General features: G+C 44.0%; 1 protein-coding gene across 4 annotated transcripts in view; it reads right to left on the reverse strand.

Moving 5' to 3' along the window:
• Positions 1–25,560, reverse strand: part of LRP1 (LDL receptor related protein 1) — a 360,219-nt gene that overhangs the window by 212,121 nt on the left and 122,538 nt on the right. For all 4 annotated transcript variants that reach the window (XM_063119223.1, XM_063119221.1, XM_063119222.1 and 1 more), the window contains 3 exons: positions 4,934–5,053; positions 3,469–3,597; positions 2,593–2,856 (listed from right to left, as the gene is read on the reverse strand). In XM_063119223.1, coding sequence (XP_062975293.1) covers positions 2,593–2,856; positions 3,469–3,597; positions 4,934–5,053 — 513 coding nt within the window. The remainder of the gene's footprint in view (positions 1–2,592; positions 2,857–3,468; positions 3,598–4,933; positions 5,054–25,560) is intronic.

Consider the following 25,560-nt stretch of genomic DNA (forward strand, 5'->3'; position numbering starts at 1 on the left):
CTGTGGCACCCCGGCTGTGGAATGAGCTCCCTAAGGAAGTTCGCTTGGCACCTACATTATATGCTTTTAGACGCCAGGTGCAGACCTTTTTATTCTCCCAGCATTTTAACAGTCGATAATTAAATTTTAAATTTGTAATTTTGCATTGCTGCTGTTTTTACCTGGTTGAGCTTTTATATTGTATTTTATATTATGGTTTTATACTGTTGTTTTATACTTTGAATGTTTTTAATTTTTATGAACCGCCCAGAGAGCTCCGGCTATTGGGCGGTATAGAAATGCAATAAATAAATAAATAAATAAATAAATAAAATAAAATAAATCTGTTAGGGCACACTCCTATGCATATTTAGACTTAAAAAGGGCTACAACTCTGGCTAGGGCATGTTGGGAGTTCTAGGCCTTTTTTTCTGTCTGAACATGCATAGCATTGAACCTTTACTGTGTTTTAAATCTGCTGGTTTTTTGTTTTGTTTTTTTACTTTCATTTTATACTGTAGTTTTAAACTTTTAATAATTTTATATTATATTTTATCATGCTGTGTTTTATGGTTTTTATTGTTGTGAACTGCCCAGAGATCTTTGGCTATTGGGCGGTATAAAAAATGTGATATAGAAGAGCCTATGCAGAGGATAGAGCAAATTGAGGGCGTCAGCCTGCACACTGTCAGGTGCTTTGAAGGATGAATGCAATAAAACAATGGTTGTCCATAAGGAACATCAGCTGAACCATAAATTGCTTAGAAAGTGTCTATAAAAGGAGGGAGCCAGTGTGGTGTAGTGGCTAAGGTGTTGGACTGGGAGTCAGGAGATCTGGGTTCTGGTCCCCACTCGGCCATGGACACCTACTGGGTGACTTTGGGCCAGTCACAGACTCTCAGCCCAACCTCCCTCACAGGGTTGTTGTTGTGAGGATAACATGGAGAGGAGGAGGAGGATTATGTATGCCGCCTTGGGTTCCTTGGAGGAAAAAAGGCGGGATATGAATGTAATAAATAAATAAACTTAGAGCATGTCTACACCAGCCCTATATCCCGGGATCGTTCCTGTGCATCCAAATGCCACACAGGGGATCCCGGGAGCAGGCCAAGGCGATCCCTCCATTTTCCTGGGATAACCCTTAGGTGTAGAAAGGACCTAAGTGCTGGCCTAGCTCTTGTCATAAATTGTTGCGAAATAACTGCCAAATCGTATGGATGGTTCAACATTTAACGGCGGTATTTCAGGGTTTAGATTCTTTCAAACGTGAATCATGCGGCCTGCCATGAATGAAGAGACAGCCATGAACCACATGTAGACACAGACACAAGATGGTCAGCCTTGGCCTCAAGAGACAAATTCCTATTCAGCCACAGTGAATCATTTAGTCTCCCCACCCAGTGATTTCCAATTTGTGCAATGGAGATGAATGGCATTGTCTTCAAGGAACAAGGATATTAATCATTTAATTAACATTTACTGTTTTCCTCTTTCACCCATTTGTTTCACTCAAGTTGAAGTTCCTCAAGTTCAGTTATGATAAAATAAACTGTACCTTTTGAGCTACAAATGAAGTTCTAAGTGCTCATTAAAGGTGCAATTCTAGGGTCCCTGGAAAGGTGTCCCAAGGGCCATAGGATACTATGGACCTCTCCCTCTGCAGGTGGAGAGGGAGGTTTGCTGCAGGGTCCTCCTGTGACCATAAGAACATAAGAAGAGCCCTGATGCTGGATCAGACCGAGGGTCCATCTAGTCCATCACTCTGTTCACACAGTGGCCAACCAGCCATCGGCCAGGGATGAACAAGCAGGACATGGTACAACAGCACCCTCCCCCACCCATGTTCCCCAACCACTGGTGCACACAGGCTTATTGCCTCAAATACTGGAGATAGCACACAACCATCAGGGCTAGTAGCCATTGATAGTCTTTGCCTCCAGGAATTTATCCAACTCCCTTTTAAAACCATCCAAATCAGTGGCCATCACTACATCTTATGGTAGTGAGTTCCATAATTTAACTATGTGCTGTGCAAAGAAGTACTACCTCTTATTTGTCCTGGATCTCCCACCAATCAGCTTCATGGGATGACCCCGGGTTCTAGTATTTTGAGAGAGGGAGAAAAAGGTCTCCCTATCCACATTCTCCATACCATGCATAATTTTGTACACCTCTATCATGTCTCCCCTTAGCCTCCTTTTTTCCAAGCTAAACAACCCCAGTTCTTTAGTGATGGAAAGCTCCACCACCACGGCTGGTGTAATGGGGCTTTTTAAAGAGCAGCAAGAGCAAAAAGAGGAAGCCCTGAGGCATGTCAGGGACAGATCAAGGGAGACTTTGAATCCACCAGATCCTCCTTTCCCAGATACACCCCTGGAATGGGAGGAGGGGGGACTTTGGAGAGAACCTGGCTGGGGCAAGCTCAATGGAGCATAGGAGACCTATTGTTCCCCCCCCCCCCAATTCAAATAACAACAATATGAGAAGGGCAGGGGACTAACCACACTATTATCTCCACAACAGTTAATTGCCATATTCACCTATGGGAAAGGTGCATTTCCATGTGGGAAGAACCTCTTAATCAGAACTGCAATATAAGAAGCAACTACTTACGATGCAAGCTGAGAGAGATATTGATGGTCCACTCCTCAACGAAGCCCTTCAGATTAGGAATCTTGGCACATTTCAGGATAGTTTGGAAGGAACTGTCACCAACATGGACCCAGCAGACTGTGTCTGTAATGTAGTTGAAGTCCATTGCAGTGGTCTGCTTAGTGCTGGTCGGAATGATGTTAGGAACGGGACCACCATTCAGGTAAGTAGCCATGATGTTCTGAGAATTGGCGATGAGTAGGATGGGTGGTCGGTCTACTGGTTCTAATAGAGAAGCAAGGGCAGATAGAAAAGTGAGGGTTAGGTACCAGGGTATACGGCTTTCTTAAGAGAACTCTATTTCTTAGGATGTGCCCTACTAAATGCACCTGCAGGGGAAATTCCAGAATAACAACGTATGAAAACGTGCATAAAGTGTTAATTCACTATCTGTAATGTTGGAGGACACAACAAAATCTTTGGGGAAACTTTTTAAGGAAGGGAGGAAAGGAGAGATGGAGCACTTTTTCCTACTATCATCCTGACCATCCCCAAATGAAAAAGCATCCACATGTATGACAGTTACTTGTGCTGCCCTGCACAAGTAGAAAATCACCGCAAATGTGGGATATATAACTGGCAAAGTACTTTCACTAAAGGGGGTCTTGTGCAAGGTTTGTGGGGATAAGGCACTTTACACCTTAAATGACATTCTGGATGTTCCTGAAGAACCAAACTGGCAAATTCTCTTACGAGAGTGAACTATATAGCAGGCAGCCCATATATATTTGCAAGAAGCTAGTACTAAATTGGGCCTACCAATTAGAAAATAAAGTGAGAAGAGCAGGAGTGTTTTGTGGAGTGGCAACCATGACCCACAAGGTAGAAATATTTTACCATTCTTGGCTTTGCAGGATTTGTGATCAGGCTGGAGCAGGTACCCCTCAACACAGCTGCATTTATAGGAACCATGATGGTTGGTGCAGGTTTGGCTACATGTGCCATAAAAGGTACATTCATCAAAATCTGGAGAAGGAGAAAAGGGAGAATTAAAGCATCATTTTAACCTGTTGGTTGTTTTATTATGGTTTTAATTTTTGTGAACCACCCAGAGAGCTTCAGCTATTGGGCGGTATAAAAATGTAATAAATAAATAAATAAATAAATAAATAAATAAATAAATAAATCATGGGGGCAGGGAAAGAACCCAGCCACTAAAATCAGAAACATTACAATTTTCTAAAGGCTTTAAGATTGCTGAATTACCTCTCAAAAAATAAGAATACCCATGAAATTAACCAACATCACCTTATTACTAAGCAGATATAAGATATGCCCCATAAAATTCAGCTGATAGAATAAATGAATGGGTTGGAAAGACTGTGATTTATAGATGGACAAAATTAAGTAAATCCATATTCAGTTTGTCCTGGAAGGCTTTCTTCCAAAGCCTCAATCCATAGAATCATAGAATCAAAGAATAGTAGAGTTGGAAAGGGCCTAAAAGACCATCGAGTCCAACCCCCTGCTCAGTGCAAGAATCCACCCTAAAGCATCCCTGACAGATGGTTGTCCAGCTGCCTCTTGAATGCCTCTAGTGTGGGAGAGCCCACAACCTCCCTAGGCAATTGGTTCCATTGTCGTACTGCTCTAACAGTCAGGAATTTTTTCCTGATGTCCAGCCGGAATCTGACTTCCTGTAACTTGTCCTGCATAGGACACTCAGGAATGAATGGGAGGGAGGTGTTCAAGAGTGTAGCAGTGCTCTTGTGTAGGTCCATTCATTTTCATTGGAAAGGATGTGATTCTAGAGGCTTGGGCACTAAGTTGTGAGGCCTCAAATAGTATACATCTTAAGACCCAGTTTTGAAGAGTTATACCTGTGTCACTTCTGAATCATTAGATGTGTGTACTAATCCCATATCTGTTTCTTGGTCAGCCAAAAGTGTTGTCTGAGAAGAAGTATCATTCAACTGACTAAAAGTGACACCAATACAACTCTCTTGTCCTTAATTATTAAAAATCTTGACACTCGCCTTCAAGAACTTACTGATATTGAAAACCCGGATCCAGAATTCAGAAGTCTTGATTGACAATGGTCAGCAGTAATGGCCATGACATCTCACAAACTTGCATCTTTTTCCCCTTTAGTATCTTGTGATGGGGAATAGCCCACACATAATCATTTTAAAAGCCGTGATACCAATCATCCTACCAGAAATTCCCACTAGCAATAATCATGATGGGGTGTGGGGGTGTGGAGTGGGAGAGAGCCCTATCTGTGTAGCTTTTCAGCAACTGCTGTCAGAGGCCTAGCTTAGCTCTTGCATATCTCCTCTTCTGTATTATGGTTGCCACCTACCTTTGCAGCTTTTCCCATCTTCAGCCAGCTGGAAAGTATTGTTGCAATAGCACATTGGACCATTCAAAGTCGGGACACAGTGGTGCTGGCAGTGCAGCGCTGAGCAGTTCGCCAGAAGTTCTGAAGAAAGGAAACGGGAGGGGATCAATCAGGTGCTGGGAGTATGATGCAGGCCAACATAAAAACCTAGTTTGGCGAGAAGGTACACTGGATTTCTCTTCTGCACTAACATTCACACATTGCACAAACAGTGGTGAACGGAGTTCCAAGGTGCAGTCTGCTGTCTCACGTGTCTTGACTGCATTTTGTTACGCCTGTTGTTTATTCGTTCAGTCGTTTCCGACTCTTCATGACTTCATGGACCAGCCCATGCCAGAGCTTTCTGTCGGCCGTTGCCACCCCTAGCTACAGAAATGATAACTAAGTTTCCCCTAAATATCAGGCAGGTACACAGCAAAGACTCTCTTGCTTCTCTAAAAGTGCTTAGGAGACCAAAAACGACATGCTCCCAATGAACACGTGCCAGCTCATATTCGAAAGATTTCAGGTGCACAGCTCAGCAATTCCCATTCAAAGATGTGGCAAGGAATCCACATCTTTGTGGTTAAGTTTCCTCCGTGCAAAATCCTGTAATATTGATCTATATGCATTTCTCCATCTCAATCTAAAAGGGCCAGCTTTAATTTATTGATTTATTTAGGTTTGTATTAAAGAGAGGTGCCAGGAAATTCACTGAAGTTATGCTAGCTTCAGGGAGTGAAAGTGGAAAAATCTCATAGGGGCAAATCTCCTATTGCATGCAAGCTCTTGCTGCGCGTCCTTGTTCACACCGACAAGCAAACCTGCATGTGTACACACGTAATGATTAAAGCAGGTCTAAAGGTACCTTTACCTGAGGTGTGGTGATTTATGCAATGTGATGTGCTCTAACGAAGTGTTCTATCTGAGCTATTGACCAATTTAGGATGTGGGAACATTTCAGGATTTCTCCCCAAGACTCTGGATTGGCCAATTCAATGGTAGGCTCATGAGTTCATCAGCTCGGTGGTAGTATGACGATCACACAGACATTTACATGTTTCCATAGTTACAGGGAGCAACTTCCATTTATTGGATTAGAGGAAGAAGCACAAAAGTGGCTCATAACTCTCTTCACGTATCCAGATCCTTATTGACTTCTGGACATCTTTCCAAGCTACTTCTTCTAGAACCAAAATAGAATCTTAAGCAACAGTGTCATGGCACTGGCAATGAAATATTAGTGCACAAAACACACGTCCAGAGAGCCAGCACATTTGAGCTCCTCTAACAAAATGCATAAAAGTCACAACTTCATCCCCACACACTCCACAACTCTGCAAAGACTGGTTCATGCAGTGAACTGGATTAGGATAGCAAAAAGATCATGGGCATCTCTGAATCTGGCACACCGCTAGCTGGGGAGCACCTTAAATGTCCAATTCAAATCCTCAGTCCACTGGGGGCACAGTTAGGCAACAGTGGTTTCTGTGCTCAGTGGAAAACAAAGAAGTGTTTTGGCTTCAACTCTTTCCTTGTAGTCCTAGATTTTCCCAAACAAATGAATCAGATACTAGTACTTTACTCAACTACTTATTTATATCATCATCTTATTTATATCTTGTTCTTCTTCTTCTTCTTCTCAATTATTATGGTCACTGACTAGCAAAGTCAATATAAAGCATGTAAAAGAGAGCTAAAAGTGACATGATAGCAAAATGCAGTTTTGTAGAATTCCTTCTCTCAGGAGGATAGCAACATTTTTTCCTCTGATTTGCATTGAAGTCATAAAAAAAACCTAGAAACCCTTTCAGTGATACAAGAGGAAACATCCCTTAAACAAATTCGTACCAAAGTTGTGGTGTTTATAGCAAAAAGCCATCTCTCAAGGGGGCACTGACACTACAACTTTCAGAAGAAGCATGCAGGAGACTTATTTATCCATGTATTTAGTCATTTGTTCATTCATTTGGGTATTTCAGCTTTATTACTCCCATTCTAAATATTTGCACCTCTCTAAAGTAGCTACAATCCTAGTATTAACACCAATCCGGTAGGCCTCATCCTAGTTCTTATGTGATGTTGCAGTCAAGAATGACACTTATTTTTATTTATTTTTATATTTATTTATTACATTTATATACTGCCCCGTAGCCAAAGCTCTCTGGGTGGTTTAAACTATACACTTTAACTCTGCAAAAACAAACAAAAACCTGTTAGTTTAGTTCCGGCAAAATTACAAAACTGTTTTGCGTCTCACACACAAATATTTCCTTTGAGCCACATTTCAATCAGAAAACAGCTTTTTATAGATTTTTTTAAAAGTTTCACAGAAAATGGGTACAATTTTTAGAGAAGTCGACAAAAAAAAAACCTTCCACTGCATGCCACAGGAAGCTTCCTTACACCAGGTCTGCATATTTGTCTGTCTAGCTCAGTTTTGCCTATTCTGACCGTCGGTGACTCTTGGGCAGAAATCTTTCCCAATCCCTGCTATCTGAACCTTTCTTCTTCTTCTTCTTCTTCTTCTTCTTCTTCTTCAAACTGGAGATGCCAGGGATTGAACCTGGGACCTTCAGCATGCAAAGCATGCGCTCTATAGCTAAGCTATGGTCTCTGCCTAAATGCCAGTCTTCTCCCTCACAATGTTAAAATTCAACTCATTTGCCTGATCAGGCTATAAGCCAGCAGACTATGGATGCTTCAAATGCAGGACAGCTGCAACATCAAACATTATACAGGCATTGTAAGATGATCCTGGCCATTGCTACAGGGACACATCACGGATCAATACTAATAAAACAGCAATAACCACTGGCAATAACTACTACCGCCACATGCATTGTAGCAGCCTTGCAGAAAGTCGCTCACGGGCATCAAAAGGGCAGGAATACAGATACAAATATATAAAGGCAGGACAGGGATCGACTCACTTAGCTACCAGCTCAAAGGCTTTGCGGCTATGACAGATCCATCTAAGTGGGACTGGAATAATATTTCAAACTAGCGAAATGCGCAACAAAAGTCTGGATTGTACAAGACGAGTGGCCATACAGAGTGTATGTGAAGCTTGTTGCTGATTTCTTTATGCCCACTTCCATTTGCTCCCCTTTACTTCTGAACGTCTTAAAAAAAAGTTTAATTCATTTCCTCAGCGCTGGGTTAGATGCTAGGCATACAAATTCAATGCCTCCATACAAGCAGTATTATTCTCCTATGCAGTCCTTAGGAAAGAATATAGAAAGTAGCCTTAGACTGTTGTCGACACCGGCTGGCAGCAACATCTCTCCAGAGTTTCACCCAGAGGACCTTCTCTTCTGCTGCTTCCAGACTGTGGAATGGCCTGGAGGAGGAGACTTGTCAACTTGACGGTCTATTAGCATTTCAGAAAGCTTTAAAGACTGATCTCTTCTGGCAGGCCTATCCAGGGGAATTTTAGGATGTTTTTAGAATGTTTTTAGGATGTTTTAACAATGTATATTATGATCTTAATTCAGTTTTATGTATTTTATATTTACTGTTGTTCCCCGCCTCGATCAAAATGGAGATGCGAGTAAGAAATTATTATTATTATTATTATTATTATTATTATTATTTATTTATTTATTTATTTATTTAAGGATTTTTATGCCGCCATTCAGCCAAAAAAGGCTCTCATGGCAGCTTACAAAAGTATTTCTTGACAGTCCCTGCCCACAGGCTTACAATCTAAAAGACATGACACAAAAGGAAAGGGGATTGGGAGGGAGGAGGAGGAGGAGGGGGAAAAGGAAAGCAAATTCAGGCACTACAATCTTAGTTGGAAAGTTCAGCAGTTACAGGTGACAGCAGGAGGGAGGGGGCTCTCAGCTGGAGCTGGACCCAGGCACGGTGGAGAGGTGCCTGGCTGCTGCTTCCTCCCTCACTGGTGGCCTCTCCAGAGACAGTTCAAAAAATTATTATTATTATTATTATTATTATTATTATTATTATTATTATTATTATCCTAGTCCTTCCTGGAGATGCCGAGGATTGAACCTGGGGCTTCTGCATGCAAAGGGATACTTTGGGAAGGTGCTCTCTCCCAGGTGAAAAGTTGCAGGTTCTCCAAATACAGCTGATCACCTTCCCTTATTTCTTAGTTTTCAGTTGGCATTACAGGATAGGCTTTGCTTTATGTGTCTTTCAGCGGGTCCACACTCTAATATGTCATTGCAAGGCCATCTGTCCGCTGTTCTAGCTACCTACATCCTTAAAAATGGGATGGCTACAACTTCTCCTTTAAAACTAAAGTTTTCCTTAATAATTCAAGCCTCTCATGGAAGTCACCAAGCAAAAATTGTTCATGGTTAGTTTGTTTTAAAGGCTGGGCCAAGGAACGACATGAAAGAATTTAAAGATTATGAAAAGCCTTCAGTGAGGTATCCCAATGAGCACTGAAGTGGTTTACTGGCCTTCCCCAAAACTGATTCACCTCTGAAGACCAAGGTCATGACATCTTGAACACCAGCCTGAGGGCACTTGAAGGAGACAGCACTGCCAGCAAGGTTTCCTGGCATGTCTGGCTTTCATGGATTAATTGCTATTAATGGTTGCAATAAATGTTAATAATATTTCCATCTGCCTCCCATTTCCCCCAATGTAAAGAGGAGATAAAACTGGGGCCAGCAATGAGCTCTCCATGACAGAAATTTCCTTCCATTTCAGCAGCATGAATACTATTTATTCTCCCAGTAACTAATAGCCATTGACAGTCACAGAATTTAATGTCATGCCCCAGGCTATCCTTATAATGCTGATGCTAGGATTGCTGGAACCTAGGCTTTGCACGCTGAAAAGTCCCTGACATCTCAAGATGTAAAGATCAAGGGTATCAGGGCTTGTTGAAGTAGACAGTATGGAATGGGCAGAAGGTAGATTTCCAGATCTTTAGGACCTCAGTTCCCAGAAGCCCCTGCTAGAATGGCTAATGGTCAGGAATGCTGGGGATTGAAGTCCAAAGCCTCAGGAGATCTATCATCTGCCTTTCCCTGGATGAGCATGGCGTAATTTGGTATAGAGGGTGTGCTGAAACATTCTAAAGTGTGGTAAAAGTGGTTTGGACTGGCATTTGCTGCGTTCCAAGCCTTTAGAGTAGTGAACGTGTGTTCGAATTACTTCCACCATACTTATAACATCTGTTGAGCTCTGCTTCAAGGCAGTTTCACAAATTTGTACACCTAGCAGTAAATAAGATGGTACTACTGAACTAAATTCTGAACAGTGGGCAGAAACCCTTCACTTCTTGGCCAAGATTCTCCATGTGTGCAGTGGACTTCCTGGAGGAGGCATGTGCGGCTGTTAGGGAAGAAACAAGCTCCTCCTTGCCCGCTCACCCCCACCTCTGTCCTATTTGTGTGGGCCTTCATTGAGCAAATGCCAGGAAACAAGATTGCTGTATTCTTTTCAACGGTGTTGTTTTTACTACTGCCAACCAAGTGCTCTCAATTTACTGGAATTTCCTTTCGTTTTTTTGGATTTCTATATTAAATTCCCAGAATCCCATTACGTAACCAGAATTCTCAAGAAAAAAACAATATCCAGTTGTGACATCGTAACAAATTAAAGACATACTGCTGAAATAATACAAGCAGTGAGATGCAAGACTTTTAAATCACCTTGTAAACCTAAAGTCCTAACAGCTGCTATAAAATTGTTATGATCTCAATTTTCATTTAAAAAGGGGCGGGGAAGCCTAAATCAGCAGAGAAAAATCAGGAAGCCAAAATGATTCATGGACATCATGTGCTTGTGTTTTTTTAATTGTATAACTGACAAGGTACCTTGGTGAATGACTTATTGATTATCTGGGACAGGTCAATCACACAGTTCCCAGACGCACCCACACGGACTCAATTCAATCCAGAAAAGTTTTGGTGTGAAAAAAACCCAACCATGAAATGTACCAGCTTGCTGAAAATGCCAGCTACTCAAATAAAGCAGCAATAAGATAAGCTTCTGCGGCTCCAATTAATACACAAAGAGGCCAGGGCTGGAGCTTTTGTGGCTAAAAGGGACACTCACATTGTGTGCTACTACAGTGCAATTCAGCCTACAAATGGCTCTTTGTCTCTCTCGCTCTCTTTTCCTTCTTTCACCCTGGGTGCCACCACAACCACTTCAGAGTTCAGCATTCCAAAGCTGGAAAGCTGAGAGCCCCCACTCCCCAAGTGCATATTTATTTACAGCAAATTGGTTTGTAACAAGTTCAAATTGGAATTCATCATGAGAAGCGCCTTAGGGCATGTTTACACACACACGCACACGACAGTTACTTCTATACTCAAGCGTTCCTGACGGAACTCAAGATCTCTGCTCAGGCAATAATGGGTAGAGGTTCCAGTAGTGGCCATTCTATTTGGCAGCTGCCTAAAAGAGAAGAGGTGTAACAAGAACCCTTCCTCATCAGCTTAGTAATAGCCATTGCTCTTTGGCTCCTCCTTCCCAGAACACAGTCCATCAGCAGCTGGTCTTTCTACCGGAGTTGTTGCTTGAAGGGGTTCCTCTGGATTGGCCTGGGTGAGACCATGGCCTTAGCAAGACCAGCATTTAACCCAGGGCAAACCCCGGGATCGTCCCTGTGCGTCCAAATGATGCACAGGGGATCCCGGGATCAGGGAGGGATCATCCCTCCCTGGCCCCGGGATACAGCCCTACCCTTTGGCCCCAGTTTTCCCCGCACCACGAGCATGTGGCCCGTTTCCACGGCTTTACTCATGCGGAGCCAGGACCCGCGCATGGGGAGCAGCACTCCTCAGGAGCGCTGTGCCCATCGGGGCTAGGGTGGGGGGAGCAGGGAAATAATTTAAAAAACAACAACAACAACCCTACCTTCAGTTGCTCGTGCGCAGCCAGCCCTTTAAAAAAAATTTAAATGGTGGGCGTGACGCCTCTCTTGCTGAGGTCATCGCACCTTACATGTAAACGAGGGCGAGATCTCACGTTATTCACAACGCCAGGTTTCCCCTCCTCTCCCCCACAACAAAAGTAGGTCTAGCTAATTTATTTATTTATTTTTTATACTGCCCAATAGCCGAAGCTCTCTGGGCAGTTCACAAAAATTAAAACCATAATAAAACAACCAACATGTTAAAGCTAAGGCCCAAGTGGGCTCCTTGGCAGAATATGCTCATTCAGTGGCTGTTCTAATAAAGCAATTACATCTGATCGCTAACTTTGCACGTTTAGTTTCCTCTTCCTTCTATTCCCGGTCTGTAAAATGAGAAAATCATGTCCTACCTCACAAGTTTGTTGTTGAGGGCAAAAGACAATGCAGATTTGAAAGCGTTTGGCGTATAAAATGTGAATATATGAACGTGCCAAGCTGTGTTGTGCAGATGCACCAGAAAACAGGAATTGGCAGTCTATATTTTCCTAGCAGGGAGCCCAGCTTTCTCCCGTGTTTAGAAAACCAATGACAGACGTATCAATCATCAAATGAAACACTGGTTTAGTTTATTACTCTGCCATATGCTTCAGGCTCAGGCAAGCTGACTCCCTTTAAACGACAACAATGACAACAAAACAGAACAAAAAACAGCCCATCGTGTATGTTCCTCACTTTACTTAAAAAATAAAACCGCATGCTGTGTTTTTTAAAATTGAAAAATTGGTCTGGAGAAGGAGGGCAGAAGAGGCCTCATGACATCACTGGGAACCAGCCAATCAGCACTTTGCACAGTTGGCTATGGCAGCTGCAAACAGAAAATATGGTTTTCCGCAGAGCTTGACCCTTAAGGAAAGATTGCATACTTTCTTCAGGCATTTGCACATCAGCCTCACAGCTCAAGTTGTGCAATTCCCGTTATACTGGTTCAGACCATTTATCCCAGGAGGTCCATCCGCCCCAGGATTGGATTGGATACTCTGACTGATTGTGGTTCTCCAAAGAGTCAGGAAGAGATGTCTTTCCTTTCCCAGCCCTGCTCCCTGAGATCCTTCACTCTGGACTGAACTTGGAACTCTCTCTGGCAAGTTTCCTCAACTTGGTGCCCTCCAGGTGTGTTGGGGTTACAACTCCCATCCCCCTTAGCTAGCATGGCCACTAGGTTAGGGAAGGCTATACTAGGCCGAGGAAGGCTGGTGATGGCCTCTACTACTGCTAGCAAGACTTGTACCTGTACAGAAAGGGGAGGGTATGGTTAGTTCTTAAGTCTAGAGAGAAAGAAAAAGCTAATTATTATTGCCTGCGGAGAGAAGGGTTTGCTATTTCCCTCCGAATGTGCGATCCCCTAGTCTTCACCTTGCAACTGGCTGCTCCTGAGGGTGTCTTCCCTTGGGACCCACTAACATATGGAGTGAGCCGGGGTTAGCGACCTGGTTTTCTGCTTTCTGTACAAGCAGCTCTCAAGAAGTAGCAATCAAATTGAGACAGAAGGCCCACTGCATTCCCTACGTTCATGAGAGGGAGGAGAGCTGTTGCCAGCCAGTGTTGACAGTACTGGGCTAGATGGACCAACAGTCTGACACAAGGCAGCTTCTTATGTTCCTATATTCATCCCAACATGACCATTTCCCCCCTCCTTGTGACTACTGGGTGAGCCTGCGTGACCTCATGATTAGTACCAGGCTAAGACTGGAGAGACCCAAATTCAAATCCCACACAGCCATGAAGCTTACTGGGTGACCTTGAGCCAATCACTCTCCTTCAGCCTAATCTACCTTACAAGGTTGTTGTGAGGATAAAATGGATTGAGGGGGAGAACTTTGTAAACCACCAAAGAGCTCCTTTGGAGGAAAAGTCGGATGAAAATGTAATACAAAGATACACACACAGTAGTAGTAAAAAAACTAAACCTCCAATAAACAAATAAACAAAAGAACGAAGAACAGCCCATGCATGTTGAAGTGAGCCCAGCCCCAGTACGTTGGCAGCAGCCGATGGAACAGAGGGCCTTGCCCCACCATTCACTTCACACTAACAGAATTACACATAATAAATAATATTTATTAAACCCAGGCCATCACCACAGCTATTTGGAAAAGAGTTACTTCGTCTTATCCTCACTGACAATGGCTGGGGGTGTTTATAAGCTCTGAGCGAACAGCCTTAGGAAAAGTTTTGTTTGCTGAGCATACACAGCCCAGCGGGAACGGGAGACCACTATTTGCAGTGATTGCCTGCGGACATCAAGCACCAACCAGGCTCTTGCCAGGACATGCCTTCGCTGTCACCTCTCGCATGGAATATTGGCATAAAATATTTTCCTTCCAACTAACAAGCAACTATCCCATAGGATTCCGCCGTGCCATCTTGCAGCTCCAAGACGAGGATCCCAAACTGCAGCCTGGTGCACTTCCATTGATTGCTTTGCATGATTCTAGGAGAGAGAGTGGAGACAGGAAGCCCTGGGGCTATCCTGCATTACTCAGGCACTGGCTTCCAAGGTACTTAACATATAGGCTGGGTCTGGACAACACAATAATCAACAGTGGTTTAAATAGTCAATGGTTGATCATTTAACCCACCATGGGTTACTATATTGTGCAGAGAGAGTTTTTTAACCATCGTTTGTTTATTTGGCGAAAATAACCAATGCAAAAAAACCAAGACTGTGCAGAGTTGGCTACTTGAATCACCACTGGTTATTATGTTGTGTGAAGGGCACCGCTGGTTATTTCCTCAACCACTGTTGGTTATTTTATCAGCCAGAGAGTTGCAAGGCGGACTGTCGTGGGGAGAGAGGGCAGGGAATGAGTAAATCAACTCGGCATGGACTAATAGTCAACTCAATGCTGATCTTAATCCACACTTTGGTTGATTATCATCATGTCGTGGGGGTATTACCCCGTAAATAAACAATTGTCAAATTGATTATTACCCCTCCGTTAACTATCACATTGTCTGAACGTAGCCAGTTCAATCACTTCCGCTGCCAGCTGTAGCAGCTAAACAAACCAGGCTCCATCCCTGGCTTAGTTAGCATGATGTCTGAACCAGGAACCCTGGCTTGTCTCTCCTCACAACAAGCCACAGTTGTAAGTCAAGAACAACCCCTGGCTTACAACTGTGGCTTATCAGGGGACAAAGACAAGCCAGAGTTACCAGTTCATACATTACAATAAGCAGAGCTCAAATGGCAGGGCTGCGGCTTGTTTAGCTGAACCTATTTGCAGTGGGAACAATTGGGCAGTGTACACCAGCATACTGGCGCCTTCATAATTCTAGCCTAGGAGCTAAAGCTAGCTTTCCTACATAAAAAGACTGGGGTGGGGGGAGAATAACTTGATTGAGGTCAAGCAGGATAAATATGACCGTACACTTTGGCCGTTGCTAGACCATGTACATTGATCGTGCTATATAAATAAATAAATAATAATAATAATAATAGACCAGGGTTTAGCCTAGTGCGAGCCCCTGTGCATCCAGATGACGCACAGGGGATCCCGAAGTCAGGCTGGGTTGGCTCGGGATAACTGGCACCGGTTGTGGCCTGGTATTTCCTGCGGTCTCAGGCTGAGCCCAAGACTGCGGGCATGTAGCCCATTCCGCAGCTTTTCCCAGCTACCGCATTTACTCGCGAGTAGCCAGGAAAAGCAGCGGGGGGGCAGGGCAGGGTGGGGAGATGGGGGGGAAACGGAGATGGGGGGGATTGGGGATCGGAGACCATGGGCGAGCAAGATTGGAGATTGCGGGTGGGGGATTGGAGATCACAAGCGGTGGGGATCGCGGCCAGGAGGGAAATTGGGGTTGGGGGGGGAGCAGGGAACCCTTTAAAAAAAAACAAAAAAACTACCTTTATCATTGGTGCGCTCCTGCGCACACGGCCCCTTTAAGATCTAAAACAAAATGGCTTACGCGACGGGGCTTTCCTTTACTCTGTCGCGTCAACGTGTGGATAGGAGTGACAGGTAGGTCTAGCAAGGCCCTTCATCTACTGTCATTATTATTGTGTGATGTTATGAATATCTATGCCTGCATCAGCCAAACAGTATGGACATAAGCTTTTCATCTCATGAGAAACATCTCTGCCCACTAGAATGTTTAGAGCATTTAAGTCAAGAAATAAAAAGCTGCTCATGAAAGTGCTTGCGTGATTTTTGATTTTCCTTTCTACAGTTGTGACCTGACCCCATGCTGTACCACAGACTGCTTTTGAAATCCTCTCAGCCAGCTCCTGAGGCAATTTTATCTGAGCTCTGGGCCATAGACAGACAGGGCGTTATCCCAGTCCACATGACGCACAGAGTATCCCGGGAGCAGGGAGGGATGATTCCTCCCTTTCACTGAGATATCGCCCTCCCCTTTAATCCTGCTTTTTCCATGGTCTCGGGCTGATCCAGAGACTGTGGAACATGTGTGCAGGCGTCACAGTTTGTCCCGGCTCCTCGCGGTTATCGCAAGGAGCTGGGACCTACACCCATTGGAGCTCTGCACCCATCGGGGTGGGGGGAGGGGGAAAAACTATTTAAATTTTTAAAAAACTTACCTTTTGCGCACAAGCGTTTGTGTGCTCTTCTTTAACAAATAAACAAAAACAAAATGGCGGGCACAATGTCCTCTCCCTCCAAGGTTGTCGCACCACATTTAAACAGAGGGGGAGATCTCACAATAAAAATATCGCAAGATTCTCACCTCTCCGTCGCGCTAGATCGGTAGGCCTAGCTGAGGCCCTGGTTACCCTGCCAAAGTGTGGCAAGATATTTACTGATGGTATTCACTTGTAAGGTAAAGAAAAGTGTTTCCAGAAGTTGTGAGAGAGTTTTATGCCTCTCTCACATCTCTCTTTAAATTTTGTTTTGTTTTAATATATGATTCCCCAGCCATGTGCCCCATCACTGTAGAGCCCTAATTGTTAGGCACTGCTGGCTTTATCATAGAATCTGACCAAAGAACTTATGAAAGGTTTGGTTTGTATGCTTTTGGCCTCCAAACATTTTTTGTAAAGCGGACACTGACCCAAGCTAGGCAACCCTGGTCTGAGTACTTCCTCCCTCCCCAAATGCTAACAGTGTCTGTACCTACATTGGGTTGCTTGCCCCAGCTGCCAACAGCACTTAAACTGTGCTCAACTTTCCTGATTACTGTTAATAGTATGACAAGACAGGCAACACCACAGGGTGACACACCTAGGCTAGGAACAGGAGAAAGGAAAGGAACCTCTCGTGCAAGCACTTGAGTCATTGCTGACTCCTACAGGGACGCCTGCTTTCGTTCACGTTTTCTTGGCAGACTTTGCAGCGGGGTGGTTTGCCATTGCCTTCCCCAGTCGCAGTTACCTTTCCCCCAGCTTGCTGGGTACTCATTTTACCAACAGAAGGATGGAAGGCTGAGTTGACCTGAGCCAGCTGCCTGAGAACCAGCTTCCGCTGGGATCGAACTCAGGCCGTGGGGAGAGTTTCGGCTACAGTAACTGCTGCTTACCACTCTGCGCCACACGAGGCTCTAGCCTAGGAACAACGGACCCAAATGTGCTGTGGCTGCAGTCCTTCACTAGTGCCTACAATTCCTACATGGCCTGTTCTAAAGCAGTCTAACATGAGCAGTGTGATTTTTTTTAAAAAAAAATTGGTTTTGCTTCTAGCTCAAACTCAGCACTAAGCATGGAGCACTTTGAAAATAATTTGGATTTACGTTGTGCAAATGAGCAAATTCAGAAGGAGGTGCGTGTTTTTCCTCTATGGAACAAAAAAGCAAGATGGGAGACATAGGGAATAACAAGCCTTGAGAAAACACAGGCCTGGGAAGACAAATGCTCCAGAGCTTCCCTATTCACAGGAATATAGCTTTGGAGTAAGATCTTCCCCAATTTAAGCCCCAGGAAACTGCTAAGGTCCCAGAATTCGTCAAGCCTGCTATTGCTAAATAAACTGTGGTTGACCCTTGAAGCATCCCATACCTCTTCCTTCCCCTCAGTCCAAAAAGCTTTATTCATAGCTAGACAAGAACGACATCCCTTCACAATCTCTGGCAGCCTCCAGTTCGGGTGATAGGAATGAGTGCAAAGGTAGGCCCTTGCCAATATGGCTGCCCTTGGGCAATGAGGTGACTGCATTCACTCTGACAGTGAATCCATCTGGAAAACAACAGCTTGTTTACATGCAGTAAGGGGAAGGCTGCTTTCAGGGATAAAGAGGTTTAAAACAACCCTGTTTCAATTAAACTTTCTAAAACTGACACTTGCACCATTGAAATGAAAAAGATGCAGATGACTTTGGCCTCAGCTAGACCTATGGGTCTAGCGCGACGGAGGTGTGAGGATCTCACAATATTTTTATCGCAAGATCTCCCCGTTTACACACGACGGCCTCAAAAGAACAGGACATCGCGCCCGCCATTTTTTTTCTTAAAGGAGACAAGCACAAGAGTGCTCATGCACAAAAGGTGAGGTGTGTGTGTTTTTAATGATTTTCCCCTCTCACCCCATCCAACCCCCAATGGACACAGAGCTCTTGAGGAGCACAGTGCACGGTTTCCGGCAAACCGCGACACACGCATGTTCTGCGTTCTCGGGATCATCCCAAGACCGCGGAAAAAGCAGTTGAAAGGGTAGAGTGATATCCCGGGGAAAGGGAGGGATCATCCCTCCCTGCTCCCGGGATCCCCTGTGCATCATGTGGACGCACAGGGACGGTCCTGGGGATCGCCCAGGATATCGCCCTGTCTAGCTATGGCCTTTGTCTTGAGCACGGCCATGAGGGGAAGGAGGAAAGGGGAAGTAAGGGCTGAGACAACTGATGAATGGAAGCCAAAACTGTGCTGATATGGCGGCCATTAGGGCTGTCTTTTGATAAGAGAAAAGAAGAGGAACCAACCTGCTGACTGTTCACTGGCCCGTTTTAGCTCATTTCTCTTCTATACGTCCAGAGGGGCAAAGCCACCAGGGGAAGTGTGGGAGAAAGGTAAAGGGCAGAACCAGAGGGAGAAAGGATGGGACTACCACTTTCAAAAGTGCCAATACATCCATGCCGTTGTTGCGAAGGGAGAGCAATCACCAAACACAGACAGGAAGAACTAAGAGCTCAGGGGTGTTGCCATTGCTGGAAGGCTTCAAAACAGGGCAGATGGCACAGGGAACAAATGCTAGTGTGGAAAGTCAGGTTGCTTACCTGTAACTGTAGTTCTTCGAGTGGTCATCTGTGCATTCACACTGATGGGCTCTGCGCCTGCGCGGAGACCTGACCGGGAAACTTCCATAGCCTAGAGTTTGGGCGGGAACCCCTCCCCCTCCTATATATATATATCACGGGGTCCCGCCTTAATCCCTCAGTTTCAAGGAGACCGACATTGTGGATTTCCATGACCGAGAGATAGATGATATTGATAGAATTACACGGTGTCGACCTTATAGGTCGTGGCGATGGAGTTGGTGGTGGTAATCGCGGAGGTGAGTGCAGAGGAGACGCATGTCGTTGCTCAACTTGTTTTTCCTTCTTTTGCAGTTCCAATTGTTTGGTCTTTTTAGGTTTTTTTGGATAGGTGTTTTAGAGACAATGCTCGTTTTGGAGTGGATGTCTCATGTATAATACTTGGGCCAGAAACCGACCTAGTTGGAGAGACTTGAATTATTCTCAAGCTCTGGGTAGACGCCATGTTGTCTGTTTTGGATGTGGTTGAGGCTGGAGTCGGTTTCGTTTTTGGCTTTTTGGGGTGCGTTTCTACAGCCCGCAAAGCCTTGTCCCAAAGGAGTGAGCGTAGACGATCTGCGCGATGTTTTCTAGTCTGTCTGGTGAAGGCCATATAATGGTGGCAGGTATCTACAATATGGCCTTCATCAAGACATAAAACACATAAAGAGTGTCCATCAGAGGGGGGGAGTTTACTCCCACAACGAACACATTTACGGAAAGGAGCCTTCATGGCCATGCGCAAGGGCACTGCGATCAGAGATCACAAAAAAAGTTGTCCGAGTAAACAAAACGCAAATTCGAAAGAAGGAATACAAGAAGATAGAAAGAAAGAATAAAATATTTGAACTCTAAGCGCTGCTAGGCAGAGAAGTTCCTAGGTTGAGTTACCACAATGGCGGTCAACGAAGAACTGAGGGATTAAGGCGGGACCCCGTGGTATATATATAGGAGGGGGAGGGGTTCCCGCCAAAACTCTAGGCTATGGAAGTTTCCCGGTCAGGTCTCCGCGCAGGCGCAGAGCCCATCAGTGTGATGCACAGAGACCACGAAGAAGAACAGCCTCATTGCTGTCCAGATTCAACCACAGAAATGCCTCAGTTTAGGTTGTTTACAAAATGTCTTGCTTGGTTTTCCCAACTAAGGGCTAAACTACATGTTACGCTTACTATGTAGCTATGTCTTTGGGTTTTTTTAATTAAATTATAGGAAAAGGGGTGTGTGGAGTGGTAGGGAGGTGCAATTCTGATCTTAAATGAAGCATGTAGTGAGAAGAAGCTTACCTCTTCACTTCCCAGTCAGAACAGAAATCTCCCCCTGTATAGCTAGCAACTTTGGGGGTGGGGTGGAGAATCACATTGGTGCCACTGACGTCCCATTGGTACAGGAAGGATGATTTCTGCTCCAATCAGTGCTGGAGAAGGAAGAGGGTATGTCTTCTCTCACCACAGGCTACATTTAAAGGAAGAATTGCACACACGTCAATGCCTGTAACTTACTTCACTAAAATCGAAGATATAGGGTTGGCCCTAACTGACAGCTACCATTTGCACATTTAGCTAGTGAAAGGAGCTGGATACACTATTGAGAGAAGCAGCCTCTTTTCCTTTCTAATTTTTCCCCCTGTAAAAGATATAGTTTGCATAATTTGTGCCAGTAATTTTCTTGGCCTTTGTTTAAGGGCATTAAGCATAACTACTTCTCCCGAGGCCCAGGGCTGTTGTTTACATGAGGTACTCCGACTGGAGTAATTTGGAAGTTTGCTCATTTCCTCTGTACCATTCATACCCTCTTTATGTACATTCCCCATTTTTCAATCCAGAAGCTGGTCGTGTTTGCACAGTTAAGCCATGAAAGGATGAACCAGAGAGGTCTCTTCTCCATTTTCTGATGAGGAAATAGCCCTCCCTATAGTGGGGAACACATTCTGAGAAAGAACAGTGCTGGCTCTACTTTTTGCTAATGTTCATATGAACACACAGTTCAAAAGCAAGTTCAAAAACACAGTTCAAAAACACACTCCTCCCCAAGATACTTTGCCGCGTGACCCAAAAGCAGCAGCCAAGTATATGTGAATGACTCATCCCACCTCACAAACCCTAGCTGGCTAATATCAAGCCCTTGCAATCACCATGAATTAAGCAAAGTGATACAAGTAACACTTTATCTCATGTAATTTTTACTCGGCACGTAACCTTGACTTGTAGTGCTTCCATTACAATCCTCCCAAAGGATTGTTAGTGGCAGTACAGCAGCTAGTGTAGTTAATGCTGAATTTGGTGCAATTGTTCTGGAGTCTTCATGGGCGTGCAACTGTCAGGTTCAAATCCCACTTCAGCTGGGATGCCCAGTACACGGCCAGGAACAAATCATACACACGCTCTCTCACTTTCTCCATAGCCTATCTCACCAACTTGTTGTCATATAAGATGTAAATAATAAATATATTGGGGTGCGTGGTGGGGGGTGGGGAGAAAGCAATATACATGGGTACCAGTTTCAAATTTTGAAGGGATTATTATAAAGCAGGGGACACATGGACTTCCAGATTTTTGTGGACTGCAACTTCCATCAATCAATTTATTGAAAGCAACCAAATAGATTTTAGCCAATTACGTACACAAAAGTTATACACAGAGTGTAAAAGCGTGTCAAATACAAAAGAATAGATAAAATGTTATAAAATGTTAAAACATACAACTAAAACCTTACATGTTAAAATATTAAAACATACATGCGCATACAACCCTAGACGGCTTAGCCAATGGTGAAGACAGATGTGAATAACAACCCAACAACATCTGGAGGGCCACACATTCCCCATCCCTGTTGTAAAGGGTAAATGAAGGAGAACTGGGGAGAAGAGATAAAACTACAAACAATTGTTTCTATAAAAAAGACACAAGGGTTGAAATCTATACCAGAGACATTAGGCCAGAATCTGGTATTATCTAGGGCAGCAGTGCTGTTAATACGATTTGAGAGAAGAGATAAGAATCTGAAATTAATATCCTCCCAAACATCGTCGTCCTCCTCCCTCCAATAAATCTGATAAAGCCTTGTAAACAAGTTGTTATGGCCATGTAGCTTATTAAACCCTGTACTCGTGTATAAGAAATGGGATTTAGAAATAGGCTTCGGAGCCATTTGTACCACTATGCGGAAAGAACATTAGCTCTTTCCCTTTCACTGTTAGATTTCAAGCCAAACAGCTAAGGGGACTATAAATTAAGCAGCTTAAAAGACCCCAGCCTCTCTAAAAGGCAGCGGTTTTGTTTACTGCTAGGCTGTCTGACAAACTTTCTGTTTTGTACACCATTTTGGTAGTCTCTTGGCTGAAATTTAATTAATTACAATATTTTAGCCTGCTTTTTAATAACAGTATTTCCAGTAAATGGATTCTATAAGTGCTTAAATCAGACAAAGATAAAAATGTACCTGGGCTATAACCACGTCAGGTAGCACATTTAGATGACATCTCCTTTGGCATAACATTTTGAGATCCACAAGCCTGGAGCAGATAAAATGTTGGCCTGGTAGAGCCATAGAGTTATATTATGGTTAGCACAAATCTTGGTTTGTTGCTTTAAGTTGCCCAAACATACATGGGAAACGTGATTTAACTTACTGAGCTGAGCCATGTCCTCAAGAGGACATGAATAAGGAGATACCACTGAAACCTGCTTGTCATTTTCTAAGCAAGGGTTGAGTAACTTGCAGGCCAAAATTATCGGGGGGGGCACAACCCACCCTTTCTCACTATTCGCTATGCTGCTGTCTAGGTCTGATGGAAATTGTAGACCAAAACATCTGGATGGCCACAAGGTGCCCACTTCTGTTGTATGCAGAGAAATATTATTACATCAGGTGAAAACCACCTTATGTAACAATAGTTTTCTTGGTGCAGAAATAATGCCTTATATATCCTCTTGTGCAAGCACTGAGTCATTACTGACTCTTGGAGGGACGCCAGCTTTCGCTGACGTTTTCTTGGCAGGCCTTATAGAGGGGTGGTTTGCCATTGCCTTCCCCGGCCGTTATTACCTTTCCCCCAGCTAACTGGGTACTCATTTTACCAACCTCGGAAGGATGGAAGGCTGAGTCGACCCGAGCCGGCTGCCTGAAACCAGCTTCCGCTGGGATCGAACTCAGGCCGTGGGGAGAGTTTCCAGGGATAAATGCAAATGGTGGTTTACAAAACTACTTCTCAAACCATGGCTTCACATTCTAGTTTGCAGATGATCCTTAGCCATGGCGGAATTATTAACACTGAACCATGACTAAGGAAAATAAATCATGGTTAATCATTATGTGTGCATGCATAGGCTCTTGTCATTCTGGACCTCTCCCAGTCAATAAAATAGCTGTCCAACATTTCTGAAAGGAAGGGAGCTGGGTTATATGTTCTCTCGATGTATTTTAAAAGGCCAGGAGGGAAATGCTGGGAGGAAAATTGATAGATGGACAGATCTCCCAAGCACTGAGCAACACAGTGACTGGCACTATGATTCTAGGCATAATCAAGAAGCAATCTTGAAGGGGACGTGGAACTTGCCTTCAACACCTCTAACAACTGACCCCACTTTCTATTTTGAGAGTCACAGGCTTCTAAGCAAGCCGTCAGTCTTTTGCCCAGTCTTTTGCAGAGTACACTATAAACCCCCATATGCTTTGAAAATGTGGAAGACATCCAGCAGCAGGCAAATCTAGGAAGATGTAATAGGCCATGCAGAAACATCTTTCCCTTCACAGCTTCCGCCCTTGGGGCAAAAGGCTCTGGCAGGTTTCTGTTGACAGCCACAAAAGTGTTATCACTGCTTTCCTCTTCCATTGCCTGAAATGCTACGGAGAAGAAAAATGCTTCCAAAAATAGAGGCTGCGGTACAAGCAAAGAAGGGTGTTTCTTCCAAAGCTGCCAGACATTTCTGGTATTAAGGGAACGTCCTTTATTTCAAACACCGTACCAACTTCCAAGGAATCATACTGTTTCGCAGGATAGATATCCACCGTTCTACAGAATTTTACAGAACAGCCTCCACAAACTAAAAAGAACTCAAAGCCCACTGCTCCATGGAGCCCTACAGAAGAGATGTCATTAGGTCCTGTTCCATTCCTTACAAATAAGGATTTGCCAGCCAGTCTCTTTGCCTGACCCAAGGTTCTGACCCAACCCCACCTTCTTCCGAGTCTTTTAAAGAAGGACCCTCTTTGAGACATATATCCAAATATTATACCTATCTCTTGTCTGATCAGGTGAAGATTTTCATTCTTGCAGGGTAATTTCCTGCATCCCATCCTCATTAACACCACCATGGTAATTCAACTTCTATGACAAGAAGTGAATATATTTACATAATTTACCCTGCACTGCATAAATTATTCTGCCATTTCTTCCCACTTCGTATAATTTATTCTGATTTTGCTAGTCATGCTAGTCCCTTACCCAACCCCACAAGCACTAAAAAAAACGATCAGTCCACGACCTAGCTTCTGAAATGTCAGCAAGCACCCAAATACTTCAAAGATTTTTTTTCCACAGCTCTAAGGGCTAGAAGTATACTCCATTTTAAAAAATGCACCATTAAAAAAAGAAAAGAAAATGCAGATAATCAGAAAGTTGAATTCTATGCCCTCTGCCATATTCTGCACTCCAACGGAACTGCAGTATATATCATCTTACCCATAAACTGCAAGGTGAAAAGAAAGATTTGTTTATTTTATTATTGCATTTATATCCCACCTTTTTTCCTCCAAGGAACCCAAAGTGGCGGGAGTGGGAGTAGGAGCATATGGGAGTTATGGCAGGTAACTCAGTTTAGCTTTGCTTGTCATCCTGGATCTACTAGACGGGGCTGGAACTGAGGGTACAAGTGACATTGCTGATACCTGGAACACCTCTGCCAAAGACCATCCAAGCAAAAGAAAGTTGTATAGTGCCCTTAGAGCAGCCTTACCCAACCTGGGGGGAATCTAACAGATCCCCAGGACACCACATTGGGGGAGGCTGCTTCAGGGGGTACAGAAAGCAGGTCTGGGGATCAACGGCAGAAACAGCATCTCTTTGCCCCCTATGGTACCTCAAGCACGGCTGAAAGAATACATGCCATCATGGATACTACATGCTCCTCCTCTTCAGCACTGCAACCTAGCTACTCCCTTGTCTATTTCTCTGTCCCAGACAATGCTGATGGTGAGAAGGAGAAGCAGGAGATGCCATGGCCTACTTGCTCCCTGCCTGCGAAGCAAGCAAAAGGTAACAATGATGAGAAAGAGGGTGAGGAGCGTGAGGAGCTGGTGACCAGAGCAGTTACTGCGCACATGCTCAGCCCTGGTATTTTTGTAGCAGAATTGAGTTTATAGCCTTTTTTTTTTTTTTTTGCACAAAGCCATAACACCTCGTTCCTCGACTCACCCAGGCTTTTTCTTTTTCATTTCAGCAGTCTAATTTTGAGTGTGTGGGAAGGTGTCTCTTTGTTGTTGCTATTGTTATTTAGTATTTTATTTATTACATTTATATTCTGCCT

Source organism: Elgaria multicarinata, chromosome 3 (genome assembly GCF_023053635.1).
Source record: "Elgaria multicarinata webbii isolate HBS135686 ecotype San Diego chromosome 3, rElgMul1.1.pri, whole genome shotgun sequence".
NCBI lineage: Eukaryota > Metazoa > Chordata > Lepidosauria > Squamata > Anguidae > Elgaria > Elgaria multicarinata.